General features: G+C 34.7%; 1 protein-coding gene across 5 annotated transcripts in view; it reads right to left on the bottom strand.

Moving 5' to 3' along the window:
* AP3B1 (adaptor related protein complex 3 subunit beta 1) overlaps positions 1-24,900 on the bottom strand; it is a 287,892-nt gene that overhangs the window by 191,658 nt on the left and 71,334 nt on the right. For 4 of the 5 annotated variants that reach the window (XR_009214137.1, XM_032156995.2, XM_032156997.2 and 1 more), the window contains exon 7: positions 15,596-15,778. Coding sequence is in view for 4 of the 5 variants with exons in the window: in XM_032156995.2 (XP_032012886.1) it covers positions 15,596-15,778 (183 nt within the window). In the remaining variant the exon portion in view is untranslated. Of the gene's footprint in view, positions 1-15,595; positions 15,779-18,729; positions 18,840-24,900 lie in introns of those variants that run through there. The other variant, XM_058440773.1, reaches the window with a different exon arrangement.

Below are 24,900 nucleotides of genomic sequence, written 5' to 3'. Positions count from 1 at the left end.
TAAGACCAGCCTGAGCAACATGGCGAAACCCCATCTCTACTAAAAAGACAAAAAATCAGCCAGGCATGGCAGGGTGTGCCTGTAGTCCTAGCTACTTGGGAGACTGAGATAGGAGGATCACTTGGTCCTGGGAGGTTGAGGCAGCAGTGAGATGGCATTACTGCACCCCAACCTGGGCAACAGAGACCCTGCCTCATTAAAAACAACAACAACAAAAGTACTGAATAATTCTTTATTAGAATACCACTAAAAGAACTCATTTTAAAATATCAGAAAACCCAACAGAATGGCCAAAATGAATAACATTAACATTATCAAATGTTGGTGAGGATGTGGAGCAAACAAAATCTCCATATGTCACTGTAAGGTTTATAGCTTGGTTGATATGGGCCGAACTGTGTCCCCCAATCCTAAATTCTTATGTTGAAGTCTTAACCTCCAAATATGACTATATTTGGAGACAGGGCCTTTAAAGAGGTGTTTACATTAAAATGAGGCCATTAGGGTGGGTCCTAATACAATGTGACTAGTGTCCTAATAAAAGAAGGAAATCTGGATACTCAGGAAAGCCCTAGGAATATGCAGACACAGTGAGAAGATGGTCACCTGTAAGCAAAGCACAGAGGCCTCAAGAGAAACCAAACCTGCCAACACCTTGAGATCTTGCACTTCTAGACATCAGAACTGTGAGAAAATAAATTTCTGTTGTTTAAGCCACCCAATCTGTGGTATTTTGTCATGGCAACTGCAGCAAACTAAAACAATAATACAACTACTTTGGGGAGAAGGCTGACAGGTTCTTGCAGGACCAAAATATATCTACCTTATGATACAATAATTCTATATCTAGGTATTGACCCAACATATACAAAAACATAAAAAGATTTGTGTAAGAATGTTCCTAACAGATTTATTACTATAGGCAAAACACTGGAAATAGCCCGGTATTTATTAGTATGAGAATGGATAAACTATGGAATATTCATGCAATAGACTATTATTCAGCAAAATGACACTGAAAATATTATTTTGAAGATGCTAAAAATGAACTACTAATACAATGTGGATCAATCTCCAAAATATTATGCTGAGTAAAGGAAGATGTACCAAAAAGAATACAATATGATTCTAATTACATTAAGTTCTACAACAAGTTAATCTTTGTTATCAGTAAACAATGTTCCATGATTATATTCATGTTTTTGCATGATCAGGACTTCCTGAGCAAAGAGTGCTGGCAACCTGGATTAACAGATGAGTAAATGGCAAATGTGTCTTGGAAGTTAAAGACAGAGAGAGAGACATCCAAGTAGATGTATGGGTTTATCTTCCATCATTTAAATTCTGCAGGGTAACGGAAAAAGAGACATTGTCCTCCTCTCCCCAGAAAAAATGTGTTTACATTAGAAAGATAAGGTAACTATCCCTCTCTCTACATAGGGAAGGAGGAGCAGATGCAAAAGCAGTCCTATATAAGCTCTGAGATGTATACAATCTGATATGGTTTGGCTGTGCCCCCACCCAAATCTCATCTTCAACTGTAACTCCCACAATTCCCATGTGTTGTGGGAGGAACCCAGTGGGAGGTAATTGAATCACGGGGGTAAGTCTTTCCCATGCTATGTTCATGAATAAGTCTTATGAGATCTGATGGTTCTAAAAAGCGGAGTTTCCCTGCACAAGCTCTCTCTTCTCTTGTCTGCCACCATGTGAGATGTGCCTTTCACCTTCCACTATGATTGTAAGGCATCCCCAGCCACGTAGAACTGTAAGTCCAATAAACCTTTTTCTTTTGTAAGTTGCCCAGTCTCAGGAATGTCTTTATCAGCAGCATGAAAACAGACTAATATACAGTCCTATATAAATTCTGAGATTCATTTATTTAGGAGGAGCTCCTCTCCTGTATTACAACTCCCCATCCCCTAAGATATGCAGATGGCACTAACCCTCATAACATCACCCTCATGGGGAACTGAAGTGCAGGAAAGTGACACTAAGATAACCATGAGTGAATAAAAAGTCTCTTCTCTGATCCACACATCAGTGTTTCTGCTTTTGTGTGTGTACATACACTAAACATACACCATATATTCAGTGTGTGTGTGTGTGTGTGTGCAAATGCAGGAGGTATGGTAATATCTCAAATCCTTTACTTTTTTAATACAACACTATAATGAAAAAAATTAAAACAATACTTGCATCTGAGGGCAAACAACTAACTTGGAAGCATAACAGTAATACTTCGTATAATGAAAAGGGTTTGTATGTGTTACTAACATACATGCAATTATCAAAACTCTAAAATTTGTGCATTTCACTGTGAAAATTTTATGTCAACAAAAGGAAAATAATCATAAACAAATATTGAACTCTAATTAATGATATACATACTGAAGTGTTTAGGAGTAATGTGTACTGATGTCTGCATCTTACTTTGAAATGCATCTAAAACATTGGACTGTTATACCAATACAGGCATGTACCGATTTCTCCATTTTTGAAGGGAAGTTTTGCCAAAGAAGAACTTACTTGTTGACTTTTTTATCTCTTTCAACACTTCAAATATGGTTCTTCAACTGCCTTCTGGCCCCATGGTTTCTAATGAGAAACTAGCTGTTGATCTTATTGAGGAAACCTTGTAAATAATGGGTCACTTCTCTTGCTGCTCTCAAGATTCTCTTTTTGTCCTTAGCTTCTGATAATGTGATCCTTATGTGCTGTATTAGTCCATTCTCACACTGCTATGAAGAAATTCCTGAGACTGGGTAATTTATAAAGAAAAGAGGTTTAATTGACTCACAGTTCAGCATGGCTGGGGAGGCCTCAGGAAACTTACAATCATGGCGGAAGGCACCTCTTAACAGGGTAGCAGGAGAGAGAATGAGAATAGAGTGAAGGGGAAAGCCCCTTATAAAACCATCAGATCTTGTGAAACTCACTCACTATCATGAGAACAGTAGGGGGAAAACTGCCCCCCATGATTCAATTATCTCCACCTGGTCCCGCTCGTGACATGTGGGGATTATTACAGTTCAAGGTGACATTTGGGGGGGACACAGACCCAAACCATATCATGTGTCTTGGTGTGCATTCAGAATTTCTCCTACTTAGATTCTGATGAGCTTCCTGAATGTGTTGATTAGTGTCTCATCAAATTGGCAAGTTTTCAGCCATTTTTTTCTTCAGCCATTCTATCTGCCCCTTTCTCTCTCTCCTTTCCTCCTGGAATATGTATCATGTGTGTTGGTGCACCTGATGTCATTGCACAGGCCTCTCAAGTCTCTTGAGCTCTGTTCATCTTCATGCTTTTTGACTTTGTACTCCCTAGACTAGATAATCTCAATTGAATTATCTTTAAGTTCACCAATTCATTTTCTGCCTGTTCAAATCTGCTGCTGATCGCTACTTGTGAATACTTCATTTAAGTTATTATACTTTTTCCCTCTAGTATTTCTAGTTGGTTTCTTTGCATCATTTCTCTATATATACTGATACTCTCTACTTGGAGAGTCATTGTTTTTGTGGTTTCATTTAGCTGTTTCAGCATATTTAACATGGTGATTTAAAACCCTTTGGCTAGCAAATCCAATGTCTGGACTTCCTTGAGTACAGTTTCCATTATTTTCTCTTTTTCTTGTGGATGGAACAAATTTACTGGTTTCTTTACATTCCTCGTCGTTTTCTGCTAAAAACTAGACATTTTGAATATTATAATGTGGTAACTAACTTAGATTCTAACTCCTCCCCAGGGATTATTGTTGCTGCCTATCAGGTTTTTGTTTGTTTGTTTACAGTTGTTTCTAAGCAATTTTTGAAAAGAGTACATTCTTTGTTGCATGTGGTCATGGAAGTGTTTACTGTTTTGTTAGCTTGCAGTTTGCCTAAAACTTAGCTGGGCCATTTACAAATTTGCCTTAGCCATCACTTCCTCTTCTGCAGAGCTTGAAGGTCAGTCTGATGTAAAAGCTTAGGTTCTTATCAGTTCTTTTCTGAGCAGGTGTCTAACCCTACGCATGAAATGGACTTTCTAGATCCCATATTATCCACAGGAGCTTCTCAACTCCCTTATCCCCCAAAGCATTTCCTCCTCCAGCCTTTCCTTCCAGGCTTCTTGGCATGTCCATTGTTTACTCCAATTGATATCTATCGCCCCAAGGGGCATTAGTAGATAATTTGTTCTGAGGGAGTTACGATTTCAGCAAAATAAAGGCATGTCCCTTGCATTAGGGATCCTCCAGGCAGGTCAAAACAAATAATCACACCTCTTTGCAAAAAGAATCTACTCTGTTCCATCCAGCCCCTGTCACTGAGGCAGAGAAGGGAGGATAGAGTGAGGGTAAGTTTAAATGCCACAAATCTTTTCTCCTGAGTTTCAGGCCCCATTTTCTTAAATGTCTGAATGGTTGCTGTAAACCTTTGACTATTTTCTGAATTCAAAAAGCTGATTGGACTGTTTTTACCAGATTTTCTTGTATCTCTGTGGAGCGACAAGCTCTTGGGAGTTCTCTACTCTGCCATTTTTACTGATACCACTTTCCATTTGCAAAATTCTTAAAATAAAATGTTGGGGAAAATATGGATTAAAAACAACTTATCTGTTTCTCTTGGAACTGTGACTTACAGTGAAAAACTTGAAAAGAAAATTTAGGAAACCCAAAATGACATAAAACAGTAATAAACGTTCACTAACAGTATACAACATAAAGATACAATTTTTAAAATTATAAGAAATGCAAAAATAAGGCTAGTCACACAAAAAGGATGTTTAGGAAACAGAAAGTGAGAGAAAGTGCTAATATAAACTCACTAAAGAGATTTTATATTCTAAGTAAGCTCATGCTCTGGTTTCTCTTCAGACTGTATAAATCTTTTGCCTTTTACTAAGTAAGCTGAATGTATAAAAATAAAAACTAAATAATTAACTAAATCAATAAACACATTATTTTAAAGATGGAATCATATGTGTGTGTGTGTGTATATATATATATATATGTATATACACACACACACACACGCACAAAAATATATATCTATATATATAGGCACTAAACTTTACTTGCCCCTAAATAAATTAACAGGAATAACAACTAGCTCTGGAAGCAATTACTTGTAATAGGGAATCTGTCAAGGTCTCTACTGGGTTGAGGAAGGCAGTAGCTAACCACCAAAGGAAATGTTAAAAAAGCAAAGGTCAATGTCTGGCCCTAAATTTTTAATTCCAACAACATGGCTAGAACTGTTCAAATTAGAAAATGGTCAGCATGTCAAATGGATAACTAACCAGCACCATCATCTAGTGCTTACATACAGCATACCATAAGCCCCATGCTAGACAAGTACATGAATTTTCAGCGGGACATACACAGAATCATGGGGATGGAGGGTGAAGAGGAAAGGGGATTTATTTTGTCTAAAAAAAAAATTTTTTTTTTCAGAATGTAGCTCTACTATACCAGGAATGGTTTTTCTATGTACTTTATATGAAAACGTATGAAGTTACTTATCTAAGAAAAATTGGTGTTTCTGAAGGACCCAAGAAAACTTATTTTTAACTAACATTCTTTAACAGAGTTCTTTAAAGCATTTCACAAAGGTCAGTATGAGCTGATTTTTTTTAATGTGAACATTTCCACAACAAATTTTAAAAATTGGAATGAATCAGCAACTTAGATGACACAGCCTGAAGTACTTCCTAACAAATAAGAACAAGAAAAGGTCTATTACTTCACTTATAAATTAATTAAGAGCTTCCAACTTACAATGTATCAGGCCTCCCTCACCTACCAGACATCTATTTTAATGAATTAAAATATACTACATTGTGATCAAACTAAAATAGACCATTTCAAAATCTAGAGGGAACAGGAGGTGTACTCCTGAGATAAAAGAATTTTGTCAGAACGCTTTTCATTTTAATCTAATATTTATACCACATATATATACATGAATAGTATATATCTTAACAGATGAAACAATTATCCTTTCCAAATCATAGTCTCTTCAAAAAATTTTTAGGTTATTATGGAGAATGTGGTAGAGACTGTTGATTACCTCCAACAGCCAGTAGGGCAAAGAGGAAGAAGGATCTTTCTCCCTGACCACACTCCTCACATATATAACGGACTATATGTAAGTATCAAAAGCATATCATCCAACACGTTACTAAGAACACGAAATCAATCAAACAGAAGTTCAAAGATAAGATGATAAACTATAGAATAAAGGAAATATGAAATTCAAACCTGAGTAAGTAAACAACAGATCAAAGCAATATTGTTACTAAATTTACGGAATTAAAAATAAAAACTAAAAAAAAAAAAGATTAGACCATTGAAAATCAAATTACTGACAATGAAACAACTTGAAATAATATAAATGCAACAAAAAGACAAAAATGTGGCCTAGCATAGTGGCTCACGCCTGTAATCCCAGCACTTTGGGAGGTCAAGGTGGGAGGATCACATGAGTCCCAGAGTTCAAGATCAGCCTAGCCAACATGGCGAAATCCTGTGTTTATAAAAAATACAAAAATAAGGCCAGGCACAGTGGCTCATGTGTGTAATCCCAGCACTTTGGGAGGCCGAGGCGGGTGGATCACATGAAGTCAGGAGTTCGAAACCAACCTGGCCAACATGGTGAAACCCCCTCTCTATGAAAAACACAAAAATTAGGCAGGTGTGGTGGCAGGCACCTGTAATCCCAGCTACTTGGGAGGCTGAGGCAGGAGAATCATTTAAACCCGGGAGGTGGAGGTTGCAGTGAGCCAAGATCGTGCCACTGTACTCCACCTTGGGTGACAGAGCGAGACTCAGTGCCAAAAAAAAAAAAAAAATTATCAAGTGTGATGGCACACACCTGTGGTCCCAGCTACTCAGGAGGCTCAGGCAGGAGAATCACTTGAGCCTGGAAGGGCGAGGCTGCAATGAACTGTAATCACACCAGTGTACTCAAGCCTGGGTGACAGAGTGAGATCCTGTCTCAAAAAAAAGAAAAAAGGACAAACATTAAAGAAATTTTTAAAAAATATGATGGACATGGTAGACAAAGATTATAAAACAGAAAAACGGGTATTCCTCAAGTATATAACTTACAAATGAAGCAGAAAAAAATGTAAACATCGAATTTTTAAAATTACAAAAAGAAAATTCCCTAAAATAAAAGGAAAAAGTGAACCTGGAGACCATATGGAATAACTCACATTGAGATGTAACCTGACTAATTTTCAAAGACTTTTTAAAGAGGTTTTTTTAGCATGCAGGAAAAAAAAAAAAAAAGTCACCTGCGAAGGAGAAAAATCTTTGGCTGTCTTCAGATTTCTTCACAGCAACATGCATTAAAGAAGAAAATTAAGTAATGTCTACAGAGTTCTCAGAAGAAGAAAAGGGTGTGTCCCAACAGTACCATATCCAGCAAGATGTCAAATATACAGGAAATAATAAAACATTTTCAAATGCACAAGGCCTAAGAGAATACTAATCCAAGAGCCCAGGTAAAATATCAATCAAGTGTGAGAGTGACACTGAAAGTCTCAAAAATTTATCTCCCATCTACCCACTCTTAAGAAAACATTGGACGATATGTTCCAAAGCCAGGAAAACCAAAAGAGAGGAGAGAGACAGACAGAGACAGAGAGACAGACAGAGACAGAGAGAGAAAGAGAGAGAGAGAGAGAGGAAGAAAGCCTAAGAAACAGGATTTAACACAGAAGAGACATGAAATTGAGTTCTAGAAAAACAGATTGGAACTGTGCAGGCCTAGTAAGCAATCAGATTAGAACAGAGGGTTAAGACTCCAGGAACATGTCTCCTGGGAAGAAAATGAAGCTGTTGAAATACTTGATATACTTGACAACTGTACTAGTCAGAACTGTGTTCAGCTATATATAACAGAAATACCTAGTTTGGTAGCTCCATAAAATGAAAAGTTGCCCCAAACACTTTGTTTTTCAGCTCTGCCCACCCCCAAAGTATAGCTTTATCCTTATGCTTGTAACATGACTACTGCACCTCTAATCATCACACATGCATTCTGGGAAGGAATCATGAGAAAGGGCAAAGGGTAAAATACATATATGTCAAATATGTCTGTCAGAAAAACAATAGCTTCCCCAGAATCCCAATTTCCAGATGTGGGTCATATGGCCATTTCTGACTCTAAAGGAATTTAGTATAGCTGATTATTTTTCATTGGGCATATCACTACTCTGAACAAAATCAGGATCCTGTTATTTAAATAAGTGGGAGGGGTAGAACTGACATTGGGTAGACAAGAAGAAGTATCACAACAACTGCACATAAAATAATATTTGGAGAATATTTAATATTCCAATGGAGAACTTGGAATGCTTTGTATAGTAACATGATAAAGTAAGCAAATGTAAAATGAAGCAATTTTTGATTCCAAAAAGAACCAAAAGTTCCACGAGAGATGAAATGCTATTATACAGCTGAATAATATTCATAAATCATAGGAAAATGAACACACATGGATTGAAAAAATTCTAATATAATTATATTCCAAAGATGAAAGAGGTAAGCAGAAGCATAAGGTAATAGAAGAATGACAAATTCTCTATTTCTATAATAGGAAGTCAATATATAATGCCTAAAATTGATAAATCAAGAAATAGCAATATATGTCTATTACCTAGAAATGGAGAAAGGTAAATACACACACACACACACATACACACACACACACCCCAAAGATAAAATTCTTACCCCACAACCACCTGAAGGGACCCCTTCTTACGGCCAAGGGCATTCCAAAGTTAACCTGAAAAACTAGTTCAGACCATGATAGGAAGGGTGAGTCAGACCTGCCTCATTACACCCTCCTACCTTTTGGAATTCAGGAAAAGCCAACAAGCATTAACATCAACATAGACCTTAAGTCTGATAAGAAACATTTATAATCTATTCTGTCTGAAGCCTACTACCTGGAGGCTTCATCTGCAAGATAAAACTTTAGTCGCCACAACCCCTTATTATAACCCAGACATTTCCATTCTATTGATTCCAGGCCTTCAGATAACAACTTAACTCTCAATTAATTGCTAATCAGAAATCTTTAAATCCATCTATGACCTAGAAGCCCCCTCTTCAAGTTGTCCTGCCTTTCCAGATTGTACCAATGTGCATCTTACAGGTATTGACTGATGTACTATGTCTCCCTAAATGTATAAAAACAAGCTATAGCAATCATGGGCACATGTCATCAGGACCACCTGAGGCTGCACATGTCACAGGTGCATCCCTAACCTTGGCAAAATAAACTTTCTAAATTGACTGAGACCTGGCTCAGATACTTTTGAGCTCACACACAGAAGGGAAAAGAACTGAGGAAGCTAATTCAGACATTGAGAAGGGTCACACAGAAATATGTTGCTCATAAGCCTTGTAGTACTATTCATTTTCTTTATTTTAAACCATGCATATGTTCCTTGGTAAAATTTAAAGTTTTCTTTTTTAAAAAAGAAAACTTCATGAGTTAAAAAAAATTCCAATCAATAGGAATAAATTATGAACAACAAAAAGAATAAGGAATCTTTACAATAAATGCTTCATAACCAATGGGAAGAGAGGAGACATTATTTCAATATTAGATCATGGTCCTTAGTTTCACCTTAAATTATATGTTGAACCCTTTGTCAACAGTTACCTAAAACAGTGCACAAAAAACTGCTTTTATTGCATTGTAAAGAATGTATTCTACCACAACTGCTCAGTATTTTGTTTTTTTAATAAATTCCACAGAATCATGGATCTCTAGTCCATTGGTAAGACACAAGACAAAATTTGTTTTAACAAAGAAAATTAATCACTAAAGAAAATTAAAACTCAATAATCTCTAACATTTTGGTCCGTTAAGACAGGATCTGGATGTGGAGTTCATGAAGTACTTCCCTGAAGTACCTGTGTACCTACAGAAAATTGCTCATCAAAAAACTACATTTATAAATTTTGCATTTTGGTAAGTTATCTTATAGCTACTACTGAAAAACCTAAGAACTTACCTTAAAAATAAACAAAATTCTAAATTTGGACTTTGTTAAACTTATGTAAGGTTTTATAATTGATGTACAAATATACAGAGAGAGACAAAATTAATTACTCCAAATTTTAAACTGGCATAAATACTGCCACCAGAATTACATAACCCGGATTCATATTCTAAAAAATAATGGTAAATATTTAGAGTTTTAACTTTCAAATCACTAAAGTAAAATATTTTGATAATTCTTGAAAACCTCTCATCTCCCAGAGAAAGTTCAATTGTAAAAAGCTAGATTCATAAAATTAAAAACATTCCTAGCAGGCCCCAGTGTCAGAGTTTCCTTTCAGTTTACAATTGATGCCACTGACGGATGTTGGTTTTTATTTTAAATCACTCTTAAAATTTACTCTGTTTTATAATATTTCTTTTTTTAAATCGATTAATTTTACAAAAGCAACTTTAGTCTTAGAGAACTAGATTTACGCTTCAAGAAGTCTCCCATAATAGGCTTGAATGATAAATAAAATACTTAAGCAATTTTATATCCTTGAAAATTATACAAACTTGACCTAGAATAAAAAACAACCCACATGGACTGCAAAGAGTAAGGTAAATTTAAGAAAATAAAAATGCAAATGTGCATTTTAGCAGTCTCTTGAATTTATTAACCTAAAAGGCTTAATTTCCATTTTCCTGCATCAGCTTTATTTATAAAATGTCATGCCCTATAAATACGCTGTTATTTTCTATAGTCAAGCACCCTCTTAACAAATCTTCTCATTAATATGTAAATTTAAAGTCAATCGGTCTTCTCCCTGACAGCCCCATGAATTCCTAGTGCACTGTATAATCGGCTTTGACTTGACATCCACTATTTATCATCAAAGATGTCAGTTAGAAAAATTATGGAAAATGCACTACAATTGATATGACTGCAATCTACTTTGTCGACACTTAATTGTTCCTCAAATCATACATTTACATATAAACAGCCTAAATGCTGATCTATAATGATGCAAATAAACTAAATTAAAAATCTCTTCTGCCCCTGAAGAAGCTTGTTTGTATATGATGTGTTCATTTGAGAACTTATTGACAAAAGCATGTACATCAGCTCATCTCAAAAAGTGGATCTACTAATTTTCGATTCCTCAACAAAAAACAATTTTGCCACACTTCAAGCATATTAACGTAAACAAATGTTTGCAAAAATTCAATAGGAAACATGATTTTTCTCTTTGAAAGCAAATTTAATTATGGTTGTTAGCTAATTGTATGTCTGCACACTATGGATTGGGAGCCTAAAGTTGGTTTTGACTGGAACACAATAAACAAACACAGAAAACTTATGAAGGTAACTAAGAAATTATTTTAATTTACAAGTCACAGGGTAATAAAATATAAAGGCAATAATGCTGGCCTGGGCATCAAATAATTCTGTTTACATTTCTGCTCCACCTTTTATAATTAATATTGTCTTAAGTGACTTGCTAAAATCTGTATATATCAATTTCTTCATATATAAAATGGGTATAATAATTCTGTTTGCCCTATGGCAAATGGAATACTATGTAAGAAAGTACAGGCCAGGCATGGTGGCTCACGCCTGTAATCCCAGCACTTTTGGAGGCCGACGAGGGCAGATCACTTGAGGTCAGGAATTCAACACCAGCCTGGCCAACATGCCAGAGACCCTATCTCTACTAAAAATATAAAAGTTAGCTGGGTGTGGTGGCATATGTCTGTAATTCCACCTACTTGGGAGGCTGAGGCAGACGAATCGCTTGAACCCAGGAGGCAAGAGGTTGCAGTGAGCCAAGAACGCACCACTGCACCCCAGCCTGGGCGACAGAGAGAGACTCTATCCCAAAAAAGGAAAACAAAGAAGAAAAGAAAGCACAGCAAAAATGGTAAGCCATTAAGTATAAGGCACCACAGTATTATTTTTCACATTTTCTCTTAGTATCTGAGAGAAAACTGCTGGATTTAAATGAATTCGGTATTACAGGCAGGTTTCTTTAATTATAAATTTAACTTTTATGTCAATACATTGTTTTAGTGACACTTTTTCCTACTGGCAAGTTCTTTACTTCAAGGTAAAATGGCCCTTAATTCATCATAAAATGGTGCTCATATAGCATTTATGTAAGTGACTTCTGCCTGTAGGTAAAAGGGAATGGAGGGCTAGAATGAAGACATTTCTGCTTGGATGATTCCATGAAACAACACATTCAAGTGTTGATGGTAAAAGGATAAAAAAGAGAGGTAAACTCTCAGGAATGACTCTGCTAGGGTACTGTTTAACCTTGTCTTTTTATTCTATAATCATCTTAACCTTTCTTTACCACATGGTGTTCCTTTTACAACATCACATAAGAAAGAGCAAGCAAATATAAATGCCAAATACTTCTCAGTTTCTTCTAGCTGTGGTCAAACTCTGCTTTGAGATTTAGTCTGCCAACTTTTTTTTTTTTTTTTGAGACACCCAGGCTGGAGTGCAGTGGTGCGATCTCGGCTCACTGCAAGCTCCGCCTCCTGGGTTCACGCCATTCTCCTGCCTCAACCTCCCGAGTAGCTGAGACTACAGGCACCTGCCACCATGCCTGGCTAATTTTTTTTCTATTTTTAGTAGAGATGGGGTTTCACCATGTTAGCCAGGATGGTCTCGATCTCCTGACCTCGTGATCTACCTGCCTCAGCCTCCCAAAGTGCTGGGATTACAGGCGTGAGACCTAGTCTGCCAACTTCTAAAGCTAAAACTACCATGTGTAGTCCTTAAAAAGTTGGAAGCAACATCAAGCCTAGATCAGAAAGCACTGAAGGCTATAAATGGCTACACTGCTCACTCCAAAGTTTCTCAGTAAAACAAAATCATAATTTGCACAGAGGAAGGCTGAGATGGGTTAACTGGAAGAGTGAGAGCACAGACAGGGTCCCAGTGTTGACCCCTCATTTGAATCTTAATTTTATAAAATATATTTATAATAAGAGTCTAACATATTGTACAATCCTTGATTCTAATACTGCAATAGGGCTGAGCCTTTCAAATCTTTCACACTGCTTCTGAACTGAACATATGTACGTATGTAGACAAAAGCCTGCTATACTGATTATTCTGGGCTAAACAAGACCCTCAAATAGAACCAAAACGATCAATGAATAATTTTTCCTTGAATTGAGGTCAACTGATACCAACTTAAGTTAATAAATAAAGTGAAATGTTTTATCCAAAGTAAAATTTATAACCACCAGAGTAACTGAAATTAAACAGTTACCAATAACTGCCTCTAAGGCGTCAACCAAGAGGTTATGAGAAGGGAACAAGTACTTGAATTGCTTCTATAATTAAAAACAACAACAACAACAATATGATTCAAATTAGCTAAACTTATAAATTTTCTATTTAAAGTGGTTTTCTTTCTTCGTTTTAAGCCAATGGATCTTTCTCAAAGGAAATCAAATTCAATGCTGCATAAGAAAGGAAGGCAAAAAAGGCTTCTGTGTTTGAAACAGTGGCAAAAGCCCGAAAAGCTGCACAGTCTAGAGCACCCCTGCCCTGCTTGGCTTGTTCCTGTGGCAGTGCTAGGGCATCCTGAGGGCTGATGTGCACACTGGAAAACCACTAAATTAATCTAATAAGAACAGTATTTCGAATAATTCCAAGGTTGGATTGCAAGTAAGTGGCAAAGAAAAGAAATGAGTTAGCCCATTCCAGTATGCCAGGGACAATGACCAGACTTCACCTCATGTTTGTCCTGATTCATGTTCATGGGGTTAACATGTGAAAACAGCAAGAATGAATACAGTCCCAATTTTTCAAATTATCTGTCAAAAAATAGATGTATATGATGGTGTAGAACTTAACTTTCCTTTGCAATGGCTTTAAAAATAAATTTTATCTAAAATAAGATAAAATTCAAGGAACAGAAAAACAAATAAATAGACAAACATACAAAAGCAGAGATTTTACTATGGGTTACATATTTTTAGCAGGTATGGTAAGTAAACTATATATTTTAACTCCAGTTTCTATATAATTACAAGCAAAAGATCATTTGCATATAGCTACTGAAAATGATAGGAAAGTAAAATTTAAAAATTTAAATGGTGACAGTGATTAGCTAAGGCAAAACTGCCTATAACTTCATACAATAGAAAAAAAATCTGAGCAGAAGTTTTGAAAGGAATTGGCTGAAATCAAACAAATAAGCTGTTTGGCAACAAAAATCTCTCATCAAAGTTATCATAAAAAGGCCAGGACATTTTCATCATAGAGATGTTCCTTAATCTAGCAAAAGTGCCATCAAAACTGTACTTTGCTCAATGATAAATAAAATTAATTTTATAAAATTAAAGTTGACAAGGATAGTAAAAATTTCATCAATTTAAGAGCATTATGTAACATAAGACTCATATATTAATAATTCAAAACATACTTCAATTTTTAAGATGGATAACAATCATTTTGTTAATATTAAAAATGAGATGACAATCAGTATTACCGTCTTGTGGATAAAGAAGTATTAAAATTTCTAAATAGGCTTTAATGCTAATACTACATCAATATAGAAAATATTGATCAACATTTTATAATAATTTGCAAGCTTGATGTGTCATTTAAAGCATGTACCATACACATTTTTCCATGTTATTTACATTTTTCTAATTAAAAAAGCAAGATGTACTGAGCACTCAAGGCCTGTCATAAGTATATATACAGACCACTTTGATGTAACAGGAGCTTTTTAAAATCTTTTTATTTTTTTACACGAATTGGTTTTTAAAATCTGCAATACTGTATTTTAAAAAGATACGACATCGAAAGACTAGAATGAATGTGCTATTCTTACAATATTTAAGGATTTATTTAAACTGGTTTAAAATTACCTTAAATCCTAAATGTATACATCCTAAGGATCTTAATTACAAGTTATGTGATAAAATTTTCTAAATTGTCAATATGATGAAAAGAATAAGGCATACTTAAAAAAAGAATAAGGCATACTTCTAATGTTAATCTGCACAAAGAAAACAAATAGCTTCACTTAAATTATTAATTTTACTAAATGCTACCAGCTAAAGTGAAGAGAAAAACACAAACATTTTATAAATACAAAACTAGGACAAAGTAGTTTAAAAGTTCAACAATATTTATCTATAGAGGCAAGTAATTAATTACTTTAGGTATAAATTCACATGCTATAGAAGCACATCACCTACTTTTTTTACAAATGAGTACCTGAAATAGCTGGGGCTCAAAGATGTGAAAGTAACCAGTAACCAAAAAATCCATGGTTTGGCAATGTCACTGTAAACACTGTGTCATGCTGCTCCTCCTAACAAGGGCCTCTTGCCAGTATCAAACTAAAAGTGTATATACTTACACCAATAAATATGTATCAATCAGTGCCAAAACAATGGATAATTATGCTTGCATTTATATTGGTTGCTTGCTTTAGTAAAAGAACAAGAGACAAATGAGTCTTCCTTAAATACGCAGATTTCTCTAGTTTACTACTCCTCATTTTTTTGCACAAGTTTTAAAAAGCTCATCCATTCTCTTAGTATACTTGAAAGTGGAAGACTGTTCAACACTTACCTCCTTCCAAGGGCTGACAAACTGTGTCCGAGCATATCGAGTTAGCATGTGGATTATGACAACCTGCCCCCACTCTTCAACATCCACTAGTAAGTTACATAGCTTGCGGTAATTTTTATGAATCAGATCTATTCTGTCTGGGCATACTTCTTCAAAAGCCATCACAACACTGCCAGCTACCAACTAGAAAAGAAAGAAATAGTAACTTATTAAAAAATGTTTCTCCCCTACATCAAAGGTCTTACTCAGGCATTATAGTAATTAGTTTCATGCCAATCAATATTAAAGTATTCAGTCATTCAATTAAAATGAATGTTCATGTTTGAATAACAAACTTTAAGGTGCCTATTCGTCAAAGAATAATTTTAATAGTTCTAATATGTCTAGAAAACTAGTACTATTCTGAAGAGAAGTAAATTCTGATGTTTTTATTTCACCAGGTTGAATTTCAATACATTGTTCTTATGTGGATTAAACATTAATCTTGCACATTTTTCATGTTTAAAGCTAACCTAAATTCTAATCTAAAAATTCAGTACTTTGTTCATAATATTCAGAAAAAGAATCAAGACAATAACAAAGCTCACACTGTGTCAGTTTAAAATGAGAACGACAATCATTCTACAATGAACTTATGTTAAAAAGTATATGAGAAATTCATAAATTTTAATAGAAGAACACTTTCAAATCACATACATCTTAATCCACCGGTTTTTACCCAATATAATTTATTTACAAAGAAAACACACTGGCTGAAATTTTAGAACGTCACCTGGGCTCTTATCACTTTCATAACAATGTGTATAAGTTGGAATAATATATTACTAACAAAAGGGGGCTTTTCCAAGACCAGTTAATGAATCATAATGTTAGTTTCTGAACTGTGATGCTTTTACAAAGTGGTAACATTGAGATTCCTTTACTCTAAAGATACAAACTAAGCAGAATATATATTATACAAATACTTCTATATATGTACAAATGATATATGTGCAGTTAGCCCACAATATAATACAGTTTTGAAAAACAAATTAATACCATATTCTATCTGAACACTAGGGATCTTCATTTTAGTGTCTAAAATTTCCCCAATGACTTAAAATAAGCAATTAAATAGAAATATAACTTACTGAAATGGTACTTTTTGAAAAATATTAGATACAATGATATTCATATTTTGAGTGTTTGTCCCTCTACTTGGCTGACATTTAGTTTATTAATATGCAACCAACAATACAATTGAAAGAAAACAGCTCAGAATATAGACTCGCCATTATGCTAAACAAGTTTCAAGTCCTGTGGGGATTTTATGAATTACCAATCAGTATAAACGTGAAGCTGCATTTATTGACTCCAACCCTACCCATGTACTGGTGCCTGCTGGTCCCAGCATGTATGCACCTCAATCGAAAAAGCACAGAATTGATTATTTGTGTGAACTATATAAAAATGTATTATATATATAATTTTCTATTTGTTATAGATATGGCAAGGAAGTTAAGCTCATGTTTTCAATCACATTTTGATGTCTTCTGCAAAAGACATAATTTCTTTAGAAATTACATTTTGTGATAATTACATTTCTATCAAGTGACAATTAGTATCATTTTTAAATATCTTACAAGTTTATGACATTAAACTCTAGAATAACTCATTGCGAGATATAAACATCTATATATATGTATTATCAACCTTATATTAATATCAACATCAATTGGTAAAGGGTGTTAAAGTGCAAAAATAAAGGATAGTATCTAGGATAAAATGATCCATGAAATTGAACAGGTAATTCACAGTTTCAATTTTTAAAATACTATGTAAAATCAAGTTATTCTGTCTTAGCAATTATTTTCTTCCAAATGTGTTTTGACACTAAACAATTAAATGGAAAATCAGCTACCATACAATATTAAATTCATTAAACCAAGAGCTACATGTACACAACAATTCTAAAGTACTAACACCTTCTAAGGTACTAACAAATATCATTAATTAAGTAGAACCAAATAAAGTTTAAGAAAACATCAAAATAATTAAAAAGCATATAAAGAGAGCACTTTTACAAAGCAAAACTGATCATTTTAGATACTTAATCATATAGTTTTAACAATCTGACCCTGGGCTAAACACTACAAGGAAAATTAATAATTTTGGTTTATTAAATGTTCAATATTCTATAAAACATTCAGAATTAAAATTAAATGATCTATTCCGATTTTAAAACCAAAAATACTTGTTTCCAAAAAACAGACAGTTAATTTCCATCTCACTGTGTCAATAGTAGCTTTTCATATAAGGGGAAAAATAAATCACTCCAACAAAACTAGCAATGAGCTCATCAAATTCAAATGCAGTTTTCCATTTATGTGTTTTTTATATTAAAGCAATAAACATGGTTCATTTATCTTCCCTTGGTTGCCATGTTTTTCTGTGCTGTTGCTATGAACTTCAGCCATTAGCTGTGCTCCAAGGTAAACTACAAGAACCATCAACAAAAGTGACACCCCATCTATGGAGTTCATATTTTCTCTAGATTATCTATGCTAGTTGACAAGCTGGTAATGAAAAAAATCACACTAAGCAAATGGTTCCTCTAATAACAATAAATTTTCTATAAAATTATGAAGGGTACAAAACGTTTCCTTGCATCTATTTTGTCATGAATTCTAATTAACATTGCAAAAACCTGAGAGTGCTGGGTCATCACAAGAAGTGCATCAAGGTTTGATTGATAATATGGTATAAGTTGGCCAATGCTGCCAAGATTTTCTTCCCTTAAATTAATGGCCATCCAACCTTCCCTAATCATACAGCCCAAATGATATTCCCCTTCTTATTTCAATTTTCTTGAGGCATGGAAAATGGGAAAGATCAGTCATTTATCTTCTAATAGCTGGATAATAGATCTATCACAATAAAACATCTGCACAAACTCAGGGGTGTGTTTTTTGCACATAACAGTGGGGCTTTTATCAACATTAAATCAATAACTTAAAATTTGTGTCTTACCCCTACAGTTTAGCTATAAACTACCAATCTATTCATTAAACATAATTTCGTAGGAAAAATTAAAAAGAGGAAATTTTATGTCATCAAAAATATATAAATAAATCAGTTTTTCAGCAGGCACTGACCTAATTTGTTTTCCTAAGAAACTCTGTTTTCTATTAGAAAGTTAGATGCTATCAAAAGGATTTCTTTAGGATTAACTTGAAAGGAAAAGGAAATAAATACCACTCTGCTTCTGCAGTGTTCTAAAGAAAAGAATGTCAACAAATATAGATTGCTATATTTTAAAGAAAAACAAGAGAAAGTGTTATTAATTTTAAAAATAAATTCATATGTGAACATTAGAAAAGGCTTGTAGTAAAGTAAGAAAGTGTTTAGGACATGTTGAGAAGGTAGATGAAAATGGTATAAAATTTAAGAATAAATAAAAAATCATATAAAGAAAAATGGTAACAGTTGATTGGAGATGACAGAATATAGATTAGATGCCCCCCTTTAAGTTCAATGACTACAGTTGTAAGGTTTCTGTAATATCTTTTACCTAAATAACACTAAAATGTTCTATTTTTAGGAAAAAACTATTCATATGACACATACTGGTCTTTAGTAAAAGAGAAAAGCCATTCTATTATATTTTAATATATTTATAATTCCACCTTTCCTTAAAATGAGAATTATGGAACTAATTTTCTTTGAGATCTCAATTGAAAGAAAATATCCTCTAGCCTAAAAGAAGCAACAGATGGTATGCCTCAAAATCAACAGAGGTTAAATGAAGAAAGTTTAACAGATCAACATCTTTCAAATATGTATGTATCAGCAGCAACACCAATGTCATCATCATAATAATGATCGCAAAAAACTGCTGCTGGCAACAAATAAATTCCTTTTCAAAATGTGGAATTAAATTAGACCTGGTACATTTAATTGGGAGATTTTTTAAATGAAAGTGATTTTTGATCCTCTATTGATTTTAAATGCTAATGCTGACATTAAAAATTTGGTGGTGGGGGGCAGGGGAGAAATTTACCTGTCTTTCTTCAATAAAGAATTACATGTGACCAAAAAAGGTAATAATTAAGATATGATCCACAAATATCTGTGCAGAATATTTTTAACCTTTCTACAATGGATTATAATCACACAAAAGAAAAAATTACCAGAAAACATTCACAAAATACAGCCAATTTAAATACTGGGTAGACAAGTTAATGGTGCCTAAGTCAGTCTGAATCTCCCAACTCAAATCCAAAAACAAAAAAAGAACCAAAATCTATGCTTTAAGCCTAACTTCAAAACAGAGAATCTCTAAACCTCAAATTATATATAAGTAGAAATATAAACCCTAATTTCCAGATAACTATTTACATGCTTGTATCACAAAACTTCACAAAGACCTACAACAGTATAGAAAAAAAAATGCCTGGAACAAAGCAAGCAGAAGTTAATGGCAGGCCTAAAAGTAATCGAAAATCAACAACAGAAAGAGAAAGAACACAGTAATATGAAAATACTGGAAAAGATTCTTGGTAGATCAGAGCAGACTATAAGGGAAAGACTTGAAAGAGAGGATGATTCAATGAGGCAGTGTAGAAAGGGAAAGTTTCAGGGATAAAATTAGCTTAAAAAAAAAAAAGTAAGGGGACAGCAGTCCTTTGGAAACTGTGAAATAACAGGAAAAAAGAAATAAGAGGGGCTGGGTGCAGTCGCTCACGCCTGTAATCCCAACACTTTGCAAGACCAAAGCGAGATCACTTGAGCTCAGGAGTTCATGACCAGCCTGGGCAACACAGTGGGACCCCATCTTTACAAAAAAATTTTTTTAATTAGCTGGGCATGGTGGTGTATGTCTATAGTCCCATTTACTCAGGAGGCTGGGACAGGAGGATTGCTTGTGCTGGGGAGGTCGAGGCTGCAGTGAGCCATGATCACACCACTGCACTCCAGCCCTGGGTGACAGAGTAAGACCCTTCTTTTTTAGGCAGAAAAGAAAAGAAGAGAGAAAAATTTAGGCTGCTACAAAATATATCTCAAAGTAATTTGAGGACATATACTGGTCCTATGCATGCACGTCCTCCCACCAAAAGGCCATCTACTAAGAAAACATACTTTGTAATTCTAACAGAGAGGGTACTCTTGTACTAGGAATCTTGCAAGCTACCTCAAAATCAAATCACCCATCCTGTCCAAAGAAATAAAAAGATGCAAGTAATCTGTAAGTACTAAAAACAGAAAATGAAAATCGAAACAATTCAACTGGCAAAAATTACCGACAAAGAAATATAAATGATGAAGCAAAAGGAAACAACACAACACTTCAAAATGAATTAAATATCCTCAAAAGAAGCATTTGATAGGAAATATAAATATAAATTATAAATTTTTTAAAGTTATCATAAATTAACAAAAGAAATCAGGATTGATTGACACCAGGAAAGAAATCAAGAGAGCAAAAATAATCAGACATGAAAACTAAATTGCAAGGTGCCCTTCCAATAAAATTACCGAATGAAAATTTTAAAGGGGGTATTAAAGAAAGGTAGAAAAAGAACCAAAAGAATAAAAATGAGATAAAGAAAGAAGTAAAGAGGTTTAGAGACACAATGGTTGGAATGTAAAACAGGCAAAGAAGATCCAATGTGCATAAAATAGGAATCCCTGAAGAAGAAAAAAATTATAGAATTAATATTTAAAATTATAATCTTAAAAAAAAACACTTTGCCAGAGATAACATAAATTCTGAATCTACATTTTGAAAGGACTCACTGAGTACCAAGGCAAAACAATTGACCCATATCAAGTAATCCTGAAGCACCTTGCAAAAGTACTATATTTCAAAGATAAAATCTTCAGGGCCAGCATCTTTCTTAATGCAAACACAATGTAAGCATTTCCTTTAGACTGAAACAAGGCAAGAATGCCCACAATCTCCACTACTATTGAACACAACTGTAGTGATGGCACTAAACAATATAACTAGACAAGAGAAATTAGAGTTCTAGGAATTGAAAAAGAGGAAGTAAAACATCTCTATTTGCAGATATGATTCATTCTCTTAAAAAAAAAAAAAAGAGACAGAGAGAAAGAGAGAGAGATATTTAGGCTGCTTGCTTCTGCCTCAGAGTTGGCGCTGTCATGGCCAGTCAGTCTCAGGGGATCCAGTAGCTGCTGCAGGTTGCTGAAAAGGGTGTCTGAGACCTGCAGTGAAAGAACCAGAGGGAGAAGCAGGCCAAAGCAGCAGTTCAAGGTGAAATTGAACAATATTGCCTGCAGAGGGAGAAAAGAGTTCAAGGCCAAGGAGGCTGCTGCCCTGCGATCCCAAGGCAGCTGCAGCACTAAAGTAGAGGAGACCCAGGAGAACAGAACCATCTGGAAGCAGTTTAGGCAGAAGAGGGGTGAAGTCTTGGCCTTTTTCTGCGATATCTGGTAGTCCATTCCTGCTAGTGGTTAGAACAATGAACACTAGTATAATTGTTTGGGCCAGTTTTAGTTACTTAATCAAAGAGGACAGAATTCAAGAACTCGTTACATGTTACTACTTGGTGTACTGATAATCATGTAAAAGTAAAGACTCTTTGTCATGCATAAAAAAACCTAAGGAGGATGAATGAGAAAATTAACACAAACAATAGAAGAATTGAGTTAAAAAGCAGAATATAAAATTTATCACTCAAAAAAAATCAATAGCTTTCTTACATACCAACATAACGAGTTCAAAGATATAAATAACTGAAGCAATTTTGATTTACCATACATTAAAAAAAAAGATTAAAGACAAAAACAACTCTAAACAAATATTTAACTCTAATTATTAGGCCCCATGCTACTGTATACCCCACAGAGGTATAGTGCTAGCAATTCTGAAGCAATAGTTTCTCTGCATTCTGGGACTCAGCAAAAATGTAAATAGATTGTGGAAATAGGAGCCCTGTTTCTTGTTTTTTGTTTGTTTGTTTCTCTTTTTTTTCTTTTTGTAGAGGCAAGGTTTCATCATGTTGCCCAGGATGGTCTCGAACTCTTGGGCTCAAGCAATCCATCCACCTTGGCCTCCCAAAGTGCTAGGATTACAGGCATGAACCACAGTGCCTGGCCAGAGCCACATTTCTTAATGTTGAATAGGCAGTTACAAATATAATAAGGAAAGGGGCTAGAAGGAACTCTGTGCTATACCACCAGAATTACAGGTGTCAGTAGAAAACTTTGTTTTTTACTATAGACAGAAAAAGAAATATGGGCCGGGCGCGGTGGCTCACGCTTGTAATCCCAGCACTTTGGGAGGCCGAGGTGGGCAGATCACGAGGTCAGGGGATCGAGACCACAGTGAAACCCCGTCTCTACTAAAAATACAAAAAAATTAGCCAGGCGTGGTGGCGGGCGCCTGTAGTCCCAGCTACTCGGAGAGGCTGAGGCAGGAGAATGGCGTGAACCTGGGAGGCGGCGCTTGCGGTGAGCCGAGATTGCGCCACTGCACTCCAGCCTGGGCGACAGAGCGAGACTCCGTCTCAAAAAAAAAAAAAAAAAAAGAAATATGTGTTCTTAATTTTTAAAAAATAAACATACAGTATATAACACTTTAGGAAAAATGAGTGCCTTACAAAGGGTGGGCCACCAAAGCCCCCAAAGAATCTACCTATGAACACTGAGCATGAAACCACTGCAGGGACGTGAGGGAGACATTAAAAACAATACCACACACTTAATTACTATCACCAAGAATGTAACAAATTAATTCAACAGTCATTCAACAAATATTAAATACCTGTGATGAACAAGCATTCAATATTTTTTTCTTTCTGGTGTATTTTGGAAACAGACATTTCAATTTTACACAGATACTGTATTCTTTACTTCCTTTTTGAGTACTTATTTCTTTTTTTTTTTTTTTTTTTCACCATTTTACCAGGATGGTCTCGATCTCTGACCTCGGATCACCCCGGCCTCCAAATGTGGTTACAGGCTGAACCACCGCCCTATTTGGAATTTTTAATCACATCCCATGTGGTGTTAGGCACTGTGCTGAGGGTTTTATATACAATAGTTCTTTCTTTCGACACAAACAGCAAATTTATAAATTAGATATTATAAACCCTACAAATCTGGAGCCTAAAACTCATAAAGAATTGGCATAGATACTATGTGGCAGATGCTCAGACATTAAGCCAGTTCTATCTGATCCAAACGCTATTGTTTTTACCTATGATATGCTGTATCCTGTCTGGGAAGACATACACATATTTTACAGAGAGAGTTCATTCCCAGGCCATGCAAAGAATTTCTCTTAGTCTACTATGTAGCAGAAATGATGGTAAACCTCATTAAAATGACAGATCTGCTTCTTGTAGATCTTACTACTCTCCATGGTACTTAGCCAATCTCTTGCACTTATAATAGAAAAAAACTAAGTATTTTTTTAAATTATTAAAATCAAGTTAACCATAATATTAATAATATTGACTTCATATCTGGCAGATAGCATGCCTGTCATACAGGAGACAAAAAGGAATCAAATTTCTTTTCTCTATCTTCGTTTATAATCAATCTATATTTGGTTACCTCCTACGTTATACCAACTATGCATAGAAGAAATGCAATAATGATTTCTGGTACACTACAGACTAACGGAAATTTACTAAACGGTCTAGGAATGAAACTACAAGTATAATTCCATGTATAAGACAATATTTTCAAAAATATATAGTGAAAAAATCATGAAAAGAATTAAAATGTTCACTAGAACATATTCACTTAATCTAAGAAAAAGCAATAAAAGAGAAATAAGGAACAAAAAAGGCATGAAACATATAAAAGCAAGTAAAATGACAGCTTAAAATCCAACTATATTAATAACAACATTAATTGTGAATGGATTAAACATTCCAATTAAAGGCACACATTGGCAGACTGGATAAAAAGACAAGAGCCAACTATATCCTGTCTATGGAGACATACCATAGATGCAAAAATATAAACAGGCTGAAAGTAAAAGGATGGAAAAAGATACATAATGGAAACAGCAACCATAAAAAAGCTAGAATAGTAGTATTTATAACAGGCAAAACAGACATTAAAACAAAAAATGTTACTAGAGATGAAGAGGAACATTTTACAATGGCAAAATGAAGATTTAAAAAATTATAAACATACATGCACCAAACATCCAAGCTCCTAAATAGATGAAGCAAACACTGACAGAATTAAAGAGATTTCAATACCCTATTTTCAATAATGAATAGAACAAGTAGGCATAAGATCAGCAAAGTAGAAGATTTGAACAACACTAAAAAACAGATGTCTGA

This window comes from Hylobates moloch, unplaced genomic scaffold, assembly GCF_009828535.3.
Source record: "Hylobates moloch isolate HMO894 unplaced genomic scaffold, HMol_V3 SCAFFOLD_6, whole genome shotgun sequence".
Lineage (NCBI taxonomy): Eukaryota > Metazoa > Chordata > Mammalia > Primates > Hylobatidae > Hylobates > Hylobates moloch.
Note: the sequence above shows the minus strand (reverse complement) of the source record. Positions and strands in the feature narration are given on the sequence as shown.